Raw genomic sequence first — 20,981 nt, 5'->3', positions numbered from 1 at the left:
GCATCATCTTAATGATCACACGGATTGACACGGGAAGGCCAAGGATTCAATGCTTATGAAAACTGATTTCCTTCTGTATTCCTAACCAGAAGGTCTACCTATGTCAGGGTATGTCTACACTACAAAGTTAATTCGAATTAATAGCCATTAGTTCAAATTAACTTTCATATGTGCTACACATAGAAACCACTAGTTCGAACTTAATTCGAACTAGCGGAGCACTTAATTCGAACTAGGTAAACCTCATTCTACAAGGACTAATGCATAGTTCGAATTAAGTAGTTCGACTTAAGGGCTGTGTAGCTACTTAATTCGAACTAGTTGGAGGCTAGCCCTTCCCAGCTTTCCCAGGTGGCCACTCTGGGCCAAGCCAGGGGAACTCTTCTGCCCCCGTCTTGGCCCCAGTGCCCTTAAAGGGCCACGGTCTGGCTATGGTGCCCGTGCCAGTTGCAAGCCTGCCAGCACCCAGCCAGCAGACCCTGTACCTGGCACGGCATGAGCCAGCCACCCACTGCCACCCAGCCCTCGGCCTCTTCCCAGGACCAGGCTGACGGCTCCCAGGAGTCTGCCTGAGGCTGCAAGAGGCGGGCGCCCGCCTGGTCTAGTGCGGACATCGTGGACTTCATCCAGATTTGGGGGGGAGGCTTCCAACGTCCACAATCTCCGCACTAGGCACAGGAAAGTGGCTGTCTAGGGCAGAATAGCTGCCAGCCTGGCCACCAAAGGCCACATGCAAACCCAGGAGCAGGTTTGCATGAAAATCAAGTTAGTCCAGTGAGTCCCCCGACCCTGAGCCCTGAGCTTAGAACATAAGAACGTCCATACTGGGTCAGACCAAAGGTCCATCTAGCCCAGTAGCCTGTCTGCCGACAACGGCCAACACCAGCTACCCCAGAGGGAATGGACTGAAGACAATGTCCAAGCCATTTGTCTCATGCCATCCATCTCCAGCCTTCCACAAACAGAGGCCAGGGACACCATTCCTACCCCCTGACTAATAGCACTCCATGGACCCAATCTCCATGACTTTATCTAACTTCTCTTTAAACTCTGTTATAGTTCTAGCCTTCACAGCCCCCTGTGGCAAGGAGTTCCACAGGTTGACTATTTGCTTTGTGAAGAAGAACTTTCTGCTATTAATTTGAAGCCTGCTACCCATTATTTAATTTGGTGTCCTCTAGTCCTTCTATTATGGGAACTAATTAAGAACTTTTCTTTATGAATCCTCTCCACATCACTAATGATTTTATATACCTCTATCATATCCCTCCTCTGTCTCCTCTTTTCTATGCTGAAAAGTCCCAGTCTCTTTAGCCTCTCTTCATATGGGACCTGTTCCAAACCCCCAATCATTTTAGTTGCCCTTTTCTGAACCCTTTCCAAGGCCAAAGCATCTTTTTGAGGTGTGGAGACCACGTCTGTACACTGTACTGAAGATATGGCGTATCATAGTTTGATACTTCCCCTCCTCCTTCTTCCCCTGACTTCCCCCTTCCAGCTCCCTCCTCCCATGTTTCCCCCTCCCCTCTCCCACTCTCTCTCTTCCCCCCCCCACCTCCTTTTCCCAGTCTCCCCAGAGGTTAATCCCCTCCCCTTCCCAGTTTTGTTAAATAAAAAGAGTTTCTATTTTTGAACACACGTGTCCTTTATTTTTTACATCAGGAAGGGGGGCTAGGGAAGGGTAAGTGGAAGGAGGTGAGGGAGGAATGGGGCACAAGCCCCCGATGGGGAGGACTGGGGTGGCTCTGCGGGCTCCTCAGGGTGGAAGCTCTCCTGCAGGGCCTCCTGGATCCTGACAGCCCCCGATTGACCCCCTCAGATGGCAGCCTGTGGCAAGTGCAGCTGGGCTGATGGCTGAGTGCTATGATGTTCCAAGTGCGGGCACTCAGGGCACTCCAAGACAGGACTGCTTTTCTGTCCCTCATCGAGGTAGACAAGCAAGCGGGGAATCCTGAAAACTGTCTGTCCTGGGGGAGTCGGGTCCCTTTAAGCACAGCCCTCGGCTAGCCTGAGGCAGCAGCTCCACACTCTAAGTCCTAACCTGATGCCCTGCTGGCACTGGTTCCGGACAGCCTTAACTTCGGTTCAGGGTCCACTCAATGTGGACATGCTAGTTCGAATTAGCAAAACGCTAATTCAAATTAGTTCTTAGGTCTAGATGCACTAGTTTGAATTAGCTTAGTTCGAATTAGTGTTGTAGTGTAGACATACCCTCAGAGTTAAGGGTAATGTGAAAGGTTCACATTGCTGTAGTAGCCCATGCTTTTGCTTGTACTGTGATTCTATGGAGGATTTAAATCACTAATGTCAATCTGACTTTTTTTAAGCAGGTACTAAAATGCTGTACATAAAAAAGATTGCAGCAGAAACCACTCATAAGCAGCCATGCTTTACTGGCTACCTCCCTTTGTCAGGTCTCACTGGCAGCATTTACACAATGATGTAAGTTACTGTAGAGGGAGAGTGTTTGCAGAGTACCATAGAAGCTAAACAACCCTTGCCTTTGTGTAGCCTGGATAAAATATTTTCTGTTGTGTTATCTCATCTCAAGGGTGACTGTATCACAGCACTGTAGATTTAATCTAACCTCTTTTCAGGAAATACAGTCTTGTGAAATACAAGAAAGGAATCAAAATGACATCTGAGAGCTCTTGGTGTTTGACTTTAGATTCAGATAGTTCAATACATTACTCTTGCTAGAAATTGCTGATGTAGTGATGTATCCATTTGGGTGAAGCTGCCATCTAAGGAAGAACAAAGCCACATTATTTGAATTACCACATAAGAGTCTGGCAGACCTTCAACAGTATGTATGGTTCTCTAGCATAGTAGATCAATTAGTAGATTACATTTTTATTTTCCCTTTTTGCACAGCTGACAATTCAACACCAGATGGCGCTGTCATCCATCAGTCACATCGGATGCTCACTGTCCATCTTCTGCTTGACTATCACTCTGGTCACGTTTGCTATACTGTCGTGAGTAATTTTAACTATATACCTGCTGAGCAAATAACACCCCGAAAGCTAGGTAGTTTCATGCAAACCTTTTCATTTCAGACCACTGAACAGGATACTGTTAATTCCCTAAACTGCTTTAATTAGATTCTGCACATACATTTGTAACAGTTGGTTGTTTCTCTATTTAATTTTCCAGAATGAGAAGGACTTTAAATAGCAAGTTACATCCTTGTAATATATATGTACCAGTTTTGCTCTGGTTTTAGAATTTGAAAAGAGGGTTTGAAGCTGGTATCAGGGATGATCCTGAGATCAATGGCTGTTTTGCATGAGCAAGGACTACAGGGTTCGGATGTCTAATTTCCTTTATGATCCTCTGAAGAAAAACAGTATATTGTGTTATGACATGATACTCCTTCTTGTCTCCTGTCCTGCTGTGCTGCAGACATTTGGGGAAGGGGTTTTACAGTGTCCACTAAAAGCCCAGAAAGAAAAGAATGCTGTGGCAAAGCCACCACCACTAGAGCTAGCAAGCTGGAACGCTACATTCTGAGGTCAATTTGAGTTTCCCAGTTGTCTTCAAAGGGATCAGGAGTGGTGGAAGCTCCCTATGGGTGAGGAGGCACAGTGGTACCTGAATCATGGCCCCACCCCTTATGCTGCCCCTTCTTTCTGCTGCCTCTTTCCTGATATCCCATTCAAGACCCTGCCTCCAGCTCATTCCTCTCTGCTCCCTCCTCCCTGTTGCTTGCCCTCACAGCTTGTAAAAAGTGGAGGGTGTAGCCCCACCCCATCTTCTGGTGCTTCTGGCCTGGATTTCATGCTCAGGTTTAAAGGGGGGGTTGAAATGCTGCATAGGATGTGTGCTGGCCCCTCTGCATTAGGATGACTTTCACACCAACCTGGGAAGAGTTTTTTTATTTTTAGGTTACAATGTTTTCTTACTTTTAATTTAGTAAAAATACTTCATTGCTTGCTGCTGCCTATTTCTGCATGGACACTTCACCAATCTTTCTGACAGCAGCTTTATGGGGGTAACGATGCATTTGCTAATCAGCTGTTCTCCAGGGAACTAATACAGCTTGCTAGTGACCTATTTGGGGATTGATGCAGGACATGAGTCCTTTGCACAGGAGTAAATTCTAGCCACTATTTTCTTCTAGCTAGATTTTCCTGCTCAGGATTTTTCTTTCATATTTTAAGTGTCAGCCACTAACTTATAAGTAAAATTAAGGCTGAGAAAATCATCTTATACTGAATTTGAAAACAAGAATCAATCATGTGGCACCTTAGAAACTAACAGATTTATTAGGTTGTGTGCTGTTTTGGGTAAAACTAGGGATGTAAGCGATTAGTCATGTAGTCGAGTCACTACTTGACCAGTCACTTCCCTTCCCTCTTGCTGTCTGAGGGGGGGAGGAGAGGGGGCAGCAGGAGCTGGTGCTGGGGGGAGTTGGCTTAAAAGCTGGTTCCCCCAGCACCATCTCCATGGTGGGGGTGGGAGGGGGGAGGCAGAGGCACAGTGGGAATCAGCTGTCCTGGCTTGCGCCTGGTTCCAGAAGTTGCACCTCTGCTTTTGAAATGTAGCAAGAGCCGCCCGCAGATCTTGCTACATTTCAAAGGCAGAGGAGCAGCAGTTGGGACCTGGAATGAGTGGGGACTGAAATAGTCCCCTCTCGCCTCAGGTTCCCCACTGTGCTTCTGCTTCCCCTGTCAGGTTCCCCACTGGACCTCTGCCATTTCAAAGGCAAAGGCGGAGCAGGGATAGCGAGTGCCCCCTCCCTCCTTATCAACTAATCAAGTAGTCAAAGGAAACTCCATCAACTATTTGAGTAGCTAATTCATTGAAATTTAATATCTCTAGGTAAAACCCCCTTTAGTCTAAAAAATTACACAAGGGACCACTCAAAGCAATTTCTGAGTTGTGTTACTTGACCCTTGACTCAGACAGTGGACAAAATACAGTGGACAGCACGCTGCAGTATAGAGGCCATAAAACAAGGATGGACAAATGAAAATAGAATGCACTCAGAAAAGACCCATATAATGCCAGCCAACTTGCTTACCACAGATAGAGAGTGAAACTCCTAGTGATGGATTCATAATATGAATGGGGGAGGTAGCAATTAATGCTGCATTTCCATATTGATAGACAAGTCACCCATCTGTAGATATTAGCACAACGCAGTATTATAAAAATATAGAAATTATGAGCTTGGTTCTCCACTTACACACCCCGCTGTAATCCTTTAACTTTACTGGAGTTACTCCCGGTTTACATCTGTGTCAGTGAGATGAGAATCAAGCCCAGTATAGTCAACTGTGAAGAGCTGTAAGATGATTTGGCTGTGAAAAATACCAGGTAAAACCACATTAGCACAGAAACTAATTGTTAAAAATGAAAATGGAGTAAAATGTCATTTACATATTTAAAGAAAACCCCAACATCCCCAAATTGCCTGCTACTCTGCTGAGGAGTCTGTAGTCTAGCCCCGATCTCAAGTTTCATTGCCTGAAAAATGAACTATAGATTGAATGCTGAAAAAGAAAATACTCAATAGACTAAAATCCTACATTGGCAGATGGGGATGGGCCTGATGAGGAAATAAATCTTTTCTGTCTCTAATTTATATGAATTTGGTTTATATTTTTCATGGAGCACCAAAATATTTATATCACATAATCCTTCATTTGTTGTCAACTCTGCCTCTGCTGGCCTAGTTTTCTAATGGTCCTTAATAGGACAAATAATAAAAAAAATGCAACAAACAAAGTGAAATTCACTTCAAGGCTTGTGTTAAAGTTCTCTGCACAAGTTCTGCCTCCTGTTAGCAATGTGAAAACCCTTTACTGGTCTCTCTGCACTGGAAGATGTTGGCCATTGAGCACTACAGACATTTAGGAACATGAAACAGACATTTTCCATTTGTTATTCGTATATCATCAGTATGAACTGAAGCTAAGGCCCCTCTGTGCTAGGTGCCATGCAGACACACAATAAGAGATAGTCCCTGCCTCAAAGATCTTACAATCTGCATAGATAAGGCAAAGGACAGGAGGGGGAAACAGGCACAGAGAGAGAAAGTGACTTGCCGAAGATTGTGCAGCAAGTTAGTGGCAGAGCTGGGAATAGAATCCTAGTCCCCTGAGCACAATCCAGGGTCATAACTACTTGGCCAACTGCCTCCAAATCATTCAAGGGCTGATTTAAACACCAAAGTATAACTTCTGTGCATCCTATGAAAAGATCAGGCTTAGAAACTGGATTATATAAATTGTTTACTGCTCTATTCCAACAACAACATATTACTTGTCTAGTGTATTCCATCCCTGTGATATTCCTTCTAACTCTCAAAGTCTGAGTGGATCATACACGCACTCACTGTACATTGCTGAGGCTCTGAGGCACTATGAGAAGACAGGCAGTCCCTGGGTTACGTACAAGATAGGGACTGTAGGTTTGTTCTTAAGTTGAATCTGTATGTAAGTCAGAACTGGCGTCCAGATTCAGCCGCTGCTGAAACTGACCAGCGGCTGACTACAGGCAGCCGAAGGCAGAGTTGCTCTGCCCCGGGCTTCCTGGAATCAGCCTCTGATCAGTTTCAGCAGGCTGAATCTAGATGCCAGTTCCATACAGATTCAACTTAAGAACCCCAGGCATCCCCAAGTCAGCTGCTGCTGAAACTGATCAGCGGCTGATTCCAGGAAACCCGGGGCAGAGCAACTCTGCCTCGGGCTTCCTGTAGTCAGCGCTGGTCAGTTTCCTCGGCGCTACTGGACCAACCCAGCAGCACCCCAGCTGCTCTGCCCCAGGAGTCTTGATTCAGCCGCTGCTGAAACTGACCAGCAGCAGCTGAATCAGGACACCTGGGGCAGAGCAGCTCGGGTGCTGCCGGGTTGGTCCAGTAGCGCCCAGAGCGGCGCTGCGGGACCAACCGGCCGTGCCCCAGCTGCTCTATTATAGGTGTCCGGAGAAAAGCCTAGTCTGCTGGGGGAGGGGGTGTACTAGCGGCGCCCTCCTCCCAGCAGACCAGGGAGACCGAGACCGAGACGCACCGCGGTCCCGCCGCCCGGGTCCTCCGCGGTTTTCTCCACGTCTTTCTGGTCTGCTGGAGACCAGCAGACCAGGGAGACGGGGAGCAAAGCCTCTGAGGACGCTGGCAGCAGGACAGCCGCAGACTCCTGGAGACCAGCAGACCAGGGAGACGGGGAGCAAAGCCTCTGAGGATGCCGGCAGCGGGACAGCTGCGGCGCGTCTGGGCTGTCCACTGCCCGCATGCTCCGCGGCTTTTTTCCCCGTCTCCAGTAGCACCCAGAGCACGGGTGAGCATGTGGGCAGCGGACAGCCCAGACGTGCCGTGGCTGTCCTGCTGCTGGCGTCCTCAGAGGCTTTGCTCCCCGTCTCTCTGGTCTGCTGGTCTCCAGCAGACAAGGGAGATGCGGAGCAAACCCCGTTCGTAACTGCGGATCCGACATAAGTCAGATCCGCATAACTCGGGGACTACCTGTATAACACATGGGAAACACCAGTTTCCAAAGTCCACATATGAATTCTTGGGCAGTCAGTGCCTTGGGTAGTGGGATAGATCTACTCCTTGGATCACTAAGTGCTTCTGATTGTGAGAGCAGACTAGTGATTTGGAGAAGGTTTGGGAAGGAAAGCAGCTATATTACTTTACATAGCTCCCAGAAGGTTACCTGGGCTGTGGAGCCCATAAGGAAATGGGAGACATAGAATATTTAAAAGAAGAGCTAGGACTCAACTGATGGTCACAAAGCTGAATTATACCATTAATACATAAGTATTTCTTTGAAACCAGACCATGCCAATTAAAATAATTTGATTATTTTTTACTGAAGTACTGGGCCTTATTAGAAAACTGAAGGGAAATGTTGCAAATGTGAAATGGCTATGAGTTAAGCAAAGAGGAATCTGTCAAGTTCTAGCAAAAGATAAATCAGTTTCTGAGAGTGCTGCCTTTCTTGCTCTATGCATAGTTGATACTTCATGTTATGTCTAGATGAAGTTCATGACTAGAGGGACACTGGCACTGTGCAACTTTGCTTGTCCCTTTGAATTATATGCAGGACACAGACAGATCTCTATCTCTTTTCAATAAACCCTTGATATTTTAATTGGTATTGGCTGTGATGCCATTTGAGCTGGACTCTGCAAGGTTCTTATCTACCTCTCTGTCCAGTGATGTCTTTTGGAGCTCAGCACCTTTCAGGATTGGGCCCTTTATTAATACTCTCCTTACAAGTAGAGCTACATAATGTTTAACTCAGTCCTTTTGGTTTGTGCAGTCTCAACATATTGGGGAACGTGATTAAACAAAGCTTAATCTTGAAGGAAGGAAGTAGTCAAACCACATAATAAAAAACAACCTAGTGAAAATAAATCATAAATGTGCTACTGCTTCTTGGAATATGATTCTACTCATGAGCCTTTCTTCCTTCACCCAGATCTGTCAGCACCATGCGTAATCAGCGTTACCACATCCACGCCAACCTGTCCTTTGCCATCCTGGTGGCTCAGATCCTGCTTCTCATCAGCTTTCATTTCAGCCCTGGCACGGTAAGTAGTGAAAAGCACTTTTTTGGGGGGACAGATCGCTTCATTGGAAGTAAATACAGCATGCCAAAAGCAAGAGTAAGTGCATTACAACCTTTCACTTATTTTAAACACACATGTGAGCCAAAATTCTCAAACCACAGCACAAGACAAAGCAGGTTGAAGGCTATTAAATCCCCAGTCTATTTTATCATTGCATCCATTCATGCTTTGCATTTGCAAAATAAAAACAGAGATACTGATTATCCAATGTATGAAACTATTTCTATTCTGTTCCAATGAACCTAGATTCTCATACTGTCCAAATCACCATAGAACACAAAGTGCTAACATCTTTCTAACATCTTTCATGGTGGTTTCATCCTTTCTCTTCACTTCTCCTGAGAAAGGAAATTGCACATGCAGCGGCATTTTATGTGGAATGGTTTTTTCCCCCATATGTCCATGATAGACTTTGTTCACATTAGACAAGGAGAACTGAAGAAGTATGCAACTTGCACTGATACTGTTAGGAAATGAGGTTTCTGTTAGTGCTAGTTCCTGTGGCAAACTGGTGGTTAGTTCCTTAGTATTGGACCAGCTCCAGAGAAAGCTCTGGATCCCAGGCTACATCTAGACTACATCCCTCTGTCGGCAGAGGGATATAAATGAAGCACTTCAAAAGTGCAAACGAAGCTGGGATTTAAATATCCCATGCTTCATTTGCATAATCACATAATGGCACTCTTTCGAAAAAGTGCTATTTTGAAATTGAAACCACAGTCTAGATATGGTTCTTTTGAAAATGGTGCGATTTTCGAAAGATCCTGTAAATCTCAAAAAAAAAAAAGTTTGTTCCCAGCATTCCATATCTAGCACAGATCCTTGGGGCTTTCTCCTCCACTCCAGAAGTTGGTGCTGGCACTTTAGTCTTGCCGATGGCTGAAGGTTTTAGCTTCAGTGTAGACTCCTTGCTGTGTGGGCAGATGGGAGGGAACTGAGTTCCAGAAGAGCCATATCTGAAGTACATGAGCTATACTTTTTTCGCTAGTGGTCCGTGCTGCCATTTTCCTTTAAGTACATATGCCAGTGTGGCCCTATGTTTCTTTTATTGGCACCCCTGTATTGGATGAGTAGCACATTGACAAAAAAGATTGTCTTGCAGTTTCCATTGATAACGGGATTTTGAACAAATTCATGTTGGCACCTTCTCTCCCCACCTACTCTTTTAAAATGTTAACTCATAGTAGCCTTTCTGGTGAAGGCAGCTCCTTTTTGGGTGGGTATTGCCAAAGCTGCACATGTTCACCAAGATCTGGCCTATGATGGTACTATGGTACACTGGTGACTCTGACAGCACTCAGGAGGTACACTGTCTCCCTGTGCCCCTGCCAAAATTTTAATTATTAAATGGGGTGCCCCCACATGTCCCTCCCTGGTATCAGGGTGGCCCTCCCTTCATGGCACCCCTATGGGCACCAGTCACCCTTGCTGTGATTTCCTTTTCTGCATGCATACAAAGAAGGTTTTATTCAACTTGTTTAGGTAAGCTGATGTGTTTAACTTCTGAAAACTGATTACTTTTAACCTGCAAACTTCTGTGTACACACTAATTTCACTTTTAGCGTTCTGTAGTTCTAATGAGTTCTGAAGTTGACTTCAGCTAAACTAAACTAAACCTTCTTTAAACCAGAATTAGAATGGCACAGGTTTATCTCAGCAGCTTTAATATCCTGCCTTAAGTACACTGGCACAACTTTGTCTACAGATAGTCTCTAGGTGAAAGGTCTGCAGGTTTGACAGGAAATTTGTATCTAATGACTTGATTCTCCAATGCCCTGCACTTTGTGCCATCATTTACATAGGTATGAAGTCTTGGAGAGCTAGCCGTGTTAGTCTGTAACTTTAAAGATGAGCAGTCCTGAGGCACTTTAGAAACTAACAAAAATATATAGTATCATGAGCTTTCGTGGGTAAATTCCACTTCATCAGATGAGCTTGTTTTTCCCACGAAAGCTCATGCTATTATATATTTTTGTTAATCTCTAAGGGTATGTCTACACTACCCTCCTAGTTCGAACTAGGAGGGTAATGTAGGCATACCGCACTTGCAAATGAAGCCCGGGATTTGAATTTCACGAGGAGTAACAGTAGTTCGAACTAGGAAGCCTAGTTCGAACTACCTAGTTCATGCCCCGTGTAGCCGCGCTGCACGGGGTTCGAACCAGCGGGGTTTTAAAAATGGCGGCTCCCCGCTTATGCAAATGAAGCCCAGGAAATTAGCGGGGTAGTGTAGACATACCCTAAGGTGCCACAGGACTGCTCATTTTTTATAGGTATGAAGTACTTCCTTCCAAATGAGAGAGCCTAAAACACAGGGCAAAGCAGAATCAGCCAATCAAACTCAGGCTCACTTTCCTTTTCCTTTTTTTCTTTTAGCTTCAGATATTTCCAACATACCCATTTTAGTTAATGTTTGCTGGGGCTCTATATAGTGGGAAATTGAAGGTGCAAATTGAAGTGAACCAATTTCAAAATAATTCCTTCAAACTCCTGCAACACTTCTTTCAATATTTATTTAATTTCCCCTTTTGTAAGTCCAGTTTTTTAGAGTGTACATTTTGGTAGCAGGTCCTGCCTAGAACATAGTCATGGCTCAGCATGTAATGTTGACCTTCATTTGATTCTTAGATGGACAGGTGAATCATGATCTAATGCATGAGTTACAGTAATGGGTTTTCTGTCTTGTTCTTCATCCAGTGCATATGATTAAAATACCATTTAAGAGTAATCAGTTTATTAACAACAGTTTATGCAGGGAGTAAAAGCTTTCAAGGACACAGTATGTCATGCATAAAGTTCAGTAATTTTCATCCTTTCACCCATATAATATTTATTTTATATTAAAACAACAAAGCAAGAGAGCACAGACAGTGTGCTTGTCTCTTCTATGAATGGCTTCATCCAAGCACAAAATGCCCACTGCCTCCACAACAGTTAGGGGGACTGTTCTTCATTTAAAAGTACAGTAAACAGCATGTCAAAGGTAAGCCTGGATTTGTTCCTGGTTCTTTCATTGACTTGCTCAGAGACCTCAGCCAATGTATGGAATCTGAGCTTCAGTTTCCACACCAGTAAAATAGGAATAATCATATGTATCTTGTAAACTCCTGGATGAAAAGCTCTTCATAAATATGAATTACATGTTTATTTTTGTTATGTGAGGTAGCTCAGGTTTTGTGTGTTGTATTCTGATAGAGGACCCTGGGATCTTTGGTATTACAGTTCAGTCTGCTTATGATTCCTGTGGCCTTGAAAGCTTTTACTTACTCAGTGTTCTGCTGTTAGTAATTTTAAAACTAATTATCCTTAATTGCTATTTTAATTGCATGGGCTGGAGGATGCTGCACAGTAAGAGATCTTCTCTTTCTGTGAGAGATGGTATTACTTAGTAAAGGCAAAAAATCTATAATCCTATACACAACACCATATTTCAGATGATTTTCACACGTCAAATGCAAGAAGCTGGGACTGGCTATCAAGGGAATCACTCAAAATTGCCCTGTTCTGTTAATTCCCTCTGAAACACCTGGCAGTAGTCAAAAGATGGGATACCGAAACATTGGTTTGACCCATTTTTATATTTTTAGTGTAGGAGCAGTTAAGTTTATGTATCCAAGTTAAGCACAGCAAAGGCCTAGAACTGGCATTATCTAAAGAAAGGATGCTTCAGTACCTGAAATGACCACTGCCCTTGGATTTTATGCTGCATCTCTCTCTCTTTTGTCTGGGTCCTTCAGTTTGGATACCAAAGAGGTAGCTCAGTGTGTGTGCTGATCAAGCAGCTCTCAGTTACATTGCCTGTCCATTTGTCATTTCTACTATATTAATGTTGCAGGGTGAGCACAAGTATAGCCAATTATAGTATAACCACAGAACAGAGAAACTCTTTCTTTATAAATGTACTTTGTAGAAAATGTAATCCCTAAGACTGTTAAACAACAAGGAAAAACTGGCATTAGAGGTTGTACAGCTCTCCATACAGAATTAATCCTGAAGCCACCTACCTGGGCCATTTTCTTAAGGACAATAGCTTCTTCACATACCATATTTTATCTTTGCCATCCAGATGATGGCAACCAAAGTGGAATTAAAAAAAAAAATTAAAGATGTATGTTTTTACCTGCTGCCCCCCCTTCCAAAAAAATGTTAATGAATCCAGTAACCTACATGTTTGTTTAAAAAATCTTCAGTGAAGTTCATAGTGACCTAGGGGCAGTAAATAGCCTTATGCTTTACTGGCAAAACCCAGTGTGCATCAACAATTGTTTAAATTCTGCAGTTGGTATATTGATCTGTTTTTCACTCTGTGCTCCTTCAGAACAATGTAGAACCATAAACCCAAGAAAGAAAGGGTATGTCAGCTCCACAACATGAGCTAAAAACAATTACCTTTGCTTATGCTGCACTCCTACAAGCATCTGCCTAAACTGAAGACCAAATGATTTTCATGGTTGATTGGCTGGCTGGCTGGTTGGTTGGATGGTTTGATGATGTAACTAAACTGCCACTCTAGTTACAGACACCATCATAAGTTGGAGTTAGACAGTTTGCCTAAATGAGACTGTATTCAGTCTGCATCCATGCATCACATAAACCTTAATTTCCCTTCTACATTGGTTTTGCTTCACTTATCTACTTGCTGTTTCTGGTACATCTGGTTGCCTAGGCAGCAAATAAGTATTTCACATTTTACAAATCTAGCTTCTACTTTAGCTTGGTTTTCTGTTCTTGCGTAAATCAGATGGAATTTAACAGTTATTGTTTGGCCTCTGACATTATGATACAGAACGTAACCAGGATTTTGTTTAGATTTAATCAATTAAGAGATCCAGCTGTGGCCCAGTGTCACCAAAACATTTCAGAATTCCTTATGTCAATATGTTTCTGTAAAGGGAAATCATGTCTTACTAATCTATTACAGTTCTTTGAAGGGGTTAATAAACATGCAGATAAGGGGAATCCAGTAGATACAGTATACTTAGATTTTCAGAAAGGCTTTGACAAGGTCCCTCTCCAAAGGCTCTTGTGTAAATTACATTGTCATGGGATAAGAGGGAAGGTCCTTTTTTGGATTGAGAACTGGTTAAAAGACAGGAAACAAAGGGTAGGAATAAATGGTAAATTTTCAGAATGGAGAGGAGTAACTAGTGGTGTCCCCAAAGGGTCAGTCCTAGGACCAATCCTGTTCAACTTATTTATAAATGATCTGAAAAAAGGGGTAAGCAGCGAGGTGGTAAAGTTTGCGGATGATACTAAACTGTTTAAGATAGTCAAGACAGAAGCAAACTATGAAGAACTTCAAAAAGATCTCACCAAACTGAAACAAAATACAGGACTATGTAGCACTTTAAAGACTAACAAGATGGTTTATTAGATGATGAGCTTTCGTAGGCCAGACCCACAAAAGCTCATCATCTAATAAACCATCTTGTTAGTCTTTAAAGCGCTACATAGTCCTGTATTTTGTTTCAGCTACACCAGACTAACACGACTACATTTCTATCACTATTCTACATGCAAGGCACTACATTTAGCCATTTGGAATGGAAATCCATCAACCATATGAAGAAACTTGCACAGATACAGACAGACATCATCTTTCTATCCAAGTGCAAGAAGATGGACATCATACCCAAAGGACTGAAAGTGAACATTCCATTAAGATCAACATACTATACTGACTACAGTGAAAGACTCTGCCTCACACTATCCAAGAAATGAAGGAATCACCTGATAAGTATTTTATACAAGAATCAGAAAAACATCAAGAAGTGGATCTGGCCCATGAAAGCTCATCATCTAATAAACCATCTTGTTAGTCTTCAAAGTGCTACATAGTCCTGTATTTTGTTTCAGCTACACCAGACTAACACGGCTACATTTCTATCGCTATTCACCAGACTGAGTGAGTGGGCAACAAAATGGCAAATGAAATTTAATGTGGATAAGTGTAAAGTAATGCACATTGGAAAAAATAACCCCAACTATACGTACAGTATGATGGGGGCTAATTTGGCTACGACAAATCAGGAAAGAGATCTTGGAGTTATTGTGGATAGTTCTCTGAATACTTCCACACAGTGTGCAGCAGTGGTCAAAAAGGCAATAGGATGTTAGGAATTATTAAGAAAGGGATAGAAAATAAGACCCAGAATATCTTACTGCCCCTGTATAAATCTATGGTACGCCCACATCTTGAATACTATGTACCTCAAAAAAGATATTTTGGCCTTAGAAAGGATTCAGAAAAGGGCAACTAAAATGATTAGGGGTTTGGAATGGGTCCCATATGAGGAGAGGTTAAAGCGACTGGGACTTTTCAGTTTAGAAAAGAGGAGACTGAGGGGGGATATGATAGAGTTATATAAAATCATGAGTGGTGTGGAGAGGGTGAATAAAGAAAAGTTATTTATTAGTTCCCATAATAGAAGATCTAGAGGACACCAAATGAAGTTAATGGGGAGCAGGTTTAAAACTAATAAAAGAAAGTTCTTCACGCAATGCGTAGTCAACCTGTGGAACTCCTTGCCAGAGGAGGCTGTGAAGGCTAGACCTATAACAGAGTTTAAAGAGAAGCTAGATAATTTCATGGAGGTTAGATCCATAAAAGGCTATTAGCCAGGGGATAGAAATGGCGTCCCTGGCCTCTGTTTGTCAGAGGCTGGAGAAGGATGGCAGGAGACAAATCGCTTGATCATTGTTTTTGTACATCCCCTCTGGGGCACCTGGTGCTGACCACTGTTGGCAGACAGGATACTGGGCTAGATGGACCTTTGGTCTGACCCAGTACGTCCATTCTTATGTTCTTATGTATTGGTGCTGGTTGTTTGTACACTGATTTGAGCATCTCATAAGAATTGTGGGTTTGACTCTGGCCTAACACCTGTTACATTCAGCATTATTTTTCTGAAGTCAGTGAAGGTTTCTTTCGATGGCATATCACAAAAACAGGAACTATGCCCCTGCTCCAATTTAGAACCTCTAGAATGCAGCTCAGATGTGGCTGAGAAAATTCAACTATCATTACATTATCAAGTTTCTAAGGGTAAAATGCCACGACGTGGCAGCTAAGCTAATACAAGAAATGGAGCTGCTCATTCAGGCTATGACAACACTGCGGAGCTATTTTGGGATTCCAGAAGTGTACCAAAATAGCTATTCCATGTCTTTTGAGCAAGCTCATTATTTTGAAATATAACAGGCTCACTATTCCAACGTCCCTGTAAACCTCATTCCATGAGGATTAAGGGATGTTTTGGAATAGCGCTCTATTTCAAAATTAACTCAAAATAAGCTACACGTAGTTTATTTCATGATAAGGTGCAGTGTAGACACACTCTTAAGTTTGACATAGTGGAGGCAGCAGACTGGTTCCCATTGGCAATGTTATTTTGGCACATAGGCATCCAGACAACTGAAGCATTACTGTGAGCTTTGACCAGATGAATGAAGGACTCTAGAAAAGAAAAAGAAAATAACTGCTCCTTTGTCATCTCACTTAAATAGGTTGTAAATTAGACCCAGTGAAATGCAATTGGTGTCTAGAAAGCTTTTTGAGTAATGTTGTCATAGCAAAGCAATCCAGACATCATCAGTATGCTGAAAAAGAAGCAGTCTTGAGATATATCTGGAATTCATTCCAGGAAAAAGGCCTAAAATATACCTTTACCTAAGGTGGACTAAACAAGGTTGTCTTGCAGTAAATCATCTGCAACTACCTCTATCACATGGTTATGTCATGAGGGAAACTAATGATGAGGGGCAGCTTTGCAAAGCTATTAATGGTGGAAGGAGCCTTGTGCTGTGTGCATGCATGAAGTGCAGAGAAGAGCACTGGATTAGGTTTTGCTGTTTTTATAAGACAGACAGTTACGGGATTTGTCAGAAAATGTTTTGCTTGATGAATAATCAGTGATAACCGTTACAGTTATCAGTGTCAGCCTTTTAAGGAACAGTGACAATTAAAGCCATTCTTATATTTCATATTTTCTGTATTATGTATGATGCTCAGGAACATTGTCTAACTGAGCTGAATATGACTCAAAAGGAATATTTCTAGTTCAGCTATATATTCCTAGCATTGGCGTTTCTTCCTTAGTTAAGGATGCATTGTTTCTCTTCAAAGCATTTTATAGAGAACACTAAAATTGCTGTCCCTCCTTAACTAAGTTTGATTCTCCTACTTTCTGGATGCTATGTTGGCGTCTGATAATATTATCATGTTTACCTTAACATTATATTATTCACAGAAATGCATTCTCCCCTGACCCTTTTCTGTGATCCTCACTGTAGTAGTTCAGCTGAAACAAAAAACAGGACTATGTAGCACTTTAAAGACTAACAAGATGGTTTATTAGGTGATGAGCTTTCAGGGGCCAGACCCACTTCCTCATATCAAATTGTGGAAGAAAATTGGCATGACCATATATACCAAAGGGATACAATCAAAAAAAGTGAACACATATAAAAAGGACAAATCAAATTTCAGAACAGATGAGGCATGAGGGGGGGGAGGTTAATGTCTGTGAGCTAATGATATTAGAGGTGATAATTGGGGAAGCTATCTTTGTAATGGATAAGGTAATTAGCATCTTTGTTGAGACCCAGGCATAAAGTGTCAAATTTAAGCATGAATGACAGTTCAGAGTTTTCTCTTTCAAGTCTGGTGTTAAAATGTCTTTGAAGCAGGATGCAGGTAATCAAGTCGTTGAGACAATGTCCTTTCTGGTTGAAATGGCAAGAAACTGTTTTTTCTTTGTGATCCTGTCTGATATCTGTTTTGTGAGCATTGATTCTTTGGTGAAGTGTCTGAGATGTTTGTCCAATGTACATAGCAGTAGTAGTAGTAGTTCAGGACAGTGATGTAGTAAATTCAGGATTCACTGGTATGGGATCCTGACAGGTGGTCTACTCTCTTAGTGATGATAAATGTTTGGCTGTGTGCATTTTTGTATGCTCCCTCAGTACATCATGTCAGCTCTGTGCAGGTAGCTAACATCACAGACTTCACAAGAACTCCCAAAGACCACGGACTCAAATAAGTTATGAAGAGATCCAACTCAGGTTTATTGTCAAAGTACATTAATAATCGTCAGTAGCCAGATGGCCTCTGAGCCCCTACGTATTTATATTCATGACAATGGACATAGCTCAATTGGTAGTATTGATTTCAATATTGCCCCTTATGCTGGCCAAAGAATTAAATCGAGTTACTCCAGTATTTATAGACAAAAATGAACAATCTATGATACACACCGTACATATCTTCTTATGCATTAGTGACCTCGCCTTGTACTTTCCTCCAAAGCATTCACTACCCGTTGGTATGCTTTCACTCTTGTTGTTTCAAACTATTTTATCATGTACTCAGCTGAGTGTCCCTACACTGTCTTGATGGAATGTATTTACACACTTCATGTGCTTTTATCAGTGCTAGCAATTCTATTGCCGAGAAACCCTAATTTACACTTATGATGTGGCCTATTACTCATAGTGTAATTCTTGCTCACTTTGGTTCAAGCACCAGGCCCATGCTGTAGGCGCTTTCTTTCTCCTACACTTACTTTCCTTTTAATTCCTTTTCTCAGAATGTCTCAAGTTCATAGTGCTACAAACCACATCAAGGAGCGTTTGAGGTGTGTGAAAGACATGATCCCTAGTCCTCTGCTCTTATCACTAGACCCGCTACTGGCAAATAGGGCATTTTACACTGTAACTTGCACTTGTAAGTGAATACTATTGGAAAGGCAAATGTGTAACACTTGTATAATAAGTGTGTAAAGCTAGATGACTACTGTAAGGCAAATAACTAATGACCCAGTTATAAGCTTTGGTCCTGCTTTGGGTAGGGGGCTGGACTTGATGACCTACTGAGGTCTCTTCCAGCTCTATGATTCTAAGCTTAGTATAAGCCAATTTTGACACAGTTTAACATGTAACATAGTTAATGTAATGTAGTCTTGTGAGACTTTTGCTGAAGCCCTAATTGAGACAGATGCAAAGAAATATAGTATATTTGAGTCCAAATGTCCTCTTTCTAACATAAGGAACAGCAGACTAAGGAAGAAATTACTGCCATGTTAGCCTGTAACTGAACAAACTTAAAAAACAACAAATAGTCGTGCAGTACCAAAGAGACAAACAGAAAATGTAGATGAATGAAGTGGGTTGTGACCACAAAAGCTTATGATACCATCTACATTTTTTTGTTGGCAAGATAAAGTTAGAAAATTAGTTAGAAACTAAGGCCCAGCATTTTAAAGGTATTTAGGCATTGCTGTGCTTAACATTGCAATGCCTGACTGATCTAGGACACTCAGTGGATTTGGTCTAGTAAGTGCCTACATCACTTTTGAAAATCATAGAATCATAGAATACTGAATCATAGGATACTAAAATTCAAGAGTTTATCAACTCCAGTCCCCTGTCCTCATGGCAGGACCAAGCATTGTCTAGATCATCCCTGACAGATGTCTGTCTAACCTGCTGTTAAATATCTCCAGAGATGGAGACTCCACAACCTCCGTAGGCAATTTATTCCAGTGTTTAACCACCCTGACAGTTAGGAAGTTTTTCCTAATGTCCCACCTAGACCTTCCTTGCTGCAGTTTCAGCCTATTGCTTCTTGTCTTATCAGAGACCAAGGAGACACATTTTCTTTCTCTTCCTTGTGACACCTTTTTAGATACTTGAAAAACACTATCATGTCCTCTCTCAGTCTTCTCTTTTCTAAACTAAACCATCCCAATTCTCCCAGTCTTCCCTCATAGCTCATATTTTCTAGAACTTTAATAATTTTTGTTGCTCTTCTCTGGACCTTCTCCAATTTCTCCACATCTTTCTTGAAAAGCAGTGCCCAGAACTGTACACAGTACTCCAATTGAGGCCTAATCAGTGCAGAGTAGAGCGAAAGAATGACTTCTCGTGTCTTGCTCACAATACTCCTTAATGCAAGTTAATGCATCCCAGAAGCTAGTTAGGTATTTTGCTGTGCTCAGCATTGAAACATCTAACTGATTTAGAGCAACAGATGGGTGCCCCTGTTCTCCACAGAAAAGAGTCTTTGACCACCACTGTCCTGCGAGAAAGAAACATAGGGTGGTGGTGGTCAGAGACTCCCTTCTGAAGAGGACAGACACACCCATCTGTTGCCCTGAATCAGTCGGATGTTGCAATGCTGAGCAGAGCACAACACCTACATAGCTTTTAAAACCTAGGCCTAAGTTATAAATCTGACCCTTTTGTAGAGATTTCTCCTGATAGTTACCTGCACACATTCCTCTATACCTTCCACATTGTAGAGATACACACCTTTACCCAGTTCCTAGGCTCAAGGTGCAACCTTGTTAATTTACACACCCACCCTTACCCAATTCCTAGGGCTCAGGGCGCATCTTCCTGTCGGTTGGCAGGATCTTTAGCCACTGAAAGTGCCTCACACAGTAATGTCCTTATCCTCTATTTATTGACAATTCCTAAACAAGCAGAATACATATGCTAAACACACAGTGTCATGCTCACCAATCCTGGTACACTCAAGCAGACTTCCCCTGTTGGCCAGGCAAGATCAGTCTCTCTGGATCTTAGCTGCTGAATGTCATGTTCTGGTCTTAGGCGGTGTCTCAAAGGTGAGTTCTTCTTCCAGGTCTTCCCCCTTTTCCTTGGTGTTCCTTGTCTCCATTTGGTCTTCTTCCAGCCTTTTGCTTCTTTCCTTCTGCTTCTGTTACTTCTGAGCTTCTTCCTGGTCTCCTTCTTGGACCCCAGTTTATATAATGAAACCTAAGTCTTGCTTAGCTATACCTTAACCAATTATTTTAGTATAATTTTACTAACCAATCATAACAAAATTACCTAACCAATCATACCCCACCACCTTAATTAATTTACACCTCGCAAAATTAATTATACGGCAGTCAGAAACAGTTACAAACCAGACAGAGATCATACAAACAAACAATAGAAAAAGTAAGGATACTTAACCATAGAGTGTGGATTCTACAACATTCTCTATTGATAAGCAGTTTCTAGCCAGACAGAATGGTTTTACTTAAGTTTTCTTTACCCATCTTGAGATCTGTTTCTTCATTTGGTGACAGTGGGAGAACTATCAGGACAAAATCCCCTTCTCACAACTTGATGTGACACTATTTTAATACAAAATAGGTGGAATAAAACCTAAGGTAGGGGTAAGGGTTATTTTGAGGGAAGGGTTTTATCTCAAAATAACCCTGTTTTTTTCTTTCAAAATAGCGCTATTTCAAAATAGCGCCATTACACAATTATGCAAATGAAGCACAGGATATTTAAATCCCCACTTCATTTGCAATTTCAGGTGTCTGCATTTGCATTCCTCTCTTGAGAGAGGAATGAAATGTAGACATACCCTTAGAGAGAAGCTGTCACCC

At 42.3% G+C, this 20,981-nt stretch overlaps 1 protein-coding gene across 4 annotated transcripts in view; it reads left to right on the top strand.

Annotated features, from left to right (window-relative positions):
* The window catches only part of ADGRD1 (adhesion G protein-coupled receptor D1), a 332,179-nt gene that overhangs the window by 214,035 nt on the left and 97,163 nt on the right, over positions 1–20,981 (top strand). For all 4 annotated transcript variants that reach the window (XM_006120531.5, XM_075898421.2, XM_075898422.2 and 1 more), the window contains 2 exons: positions 2,875–2,978; positions 8,427–8,538. In XM_006120531.5, the coding sequence (XP_006120593.3) occupies positions 2,875–2,978; positions 8,427–8,538 (216 nt within the window). The remainder of the gene's footprint in view (positions 1–2,874; positions 2,979–8,426; positions 8,539–20,981) is intronic.

This window comes from Pelodiscus sinensis, chromosome Z (genome assembly GCF_052426305.1).
Source record: "Pelodiscus sinensis isolate ZL-2025 chromosome Z, ASM5242630v1, whole genome shotgun sequence".
NCBI lineage: Eukaryota > Metazoa > Chordata > Testudines > Trionychidae > Pelodiscus > Pelodiscus sinensis.
This window is presented reverse-complemented; position numbering and strand designations above follow the sequence as displayed.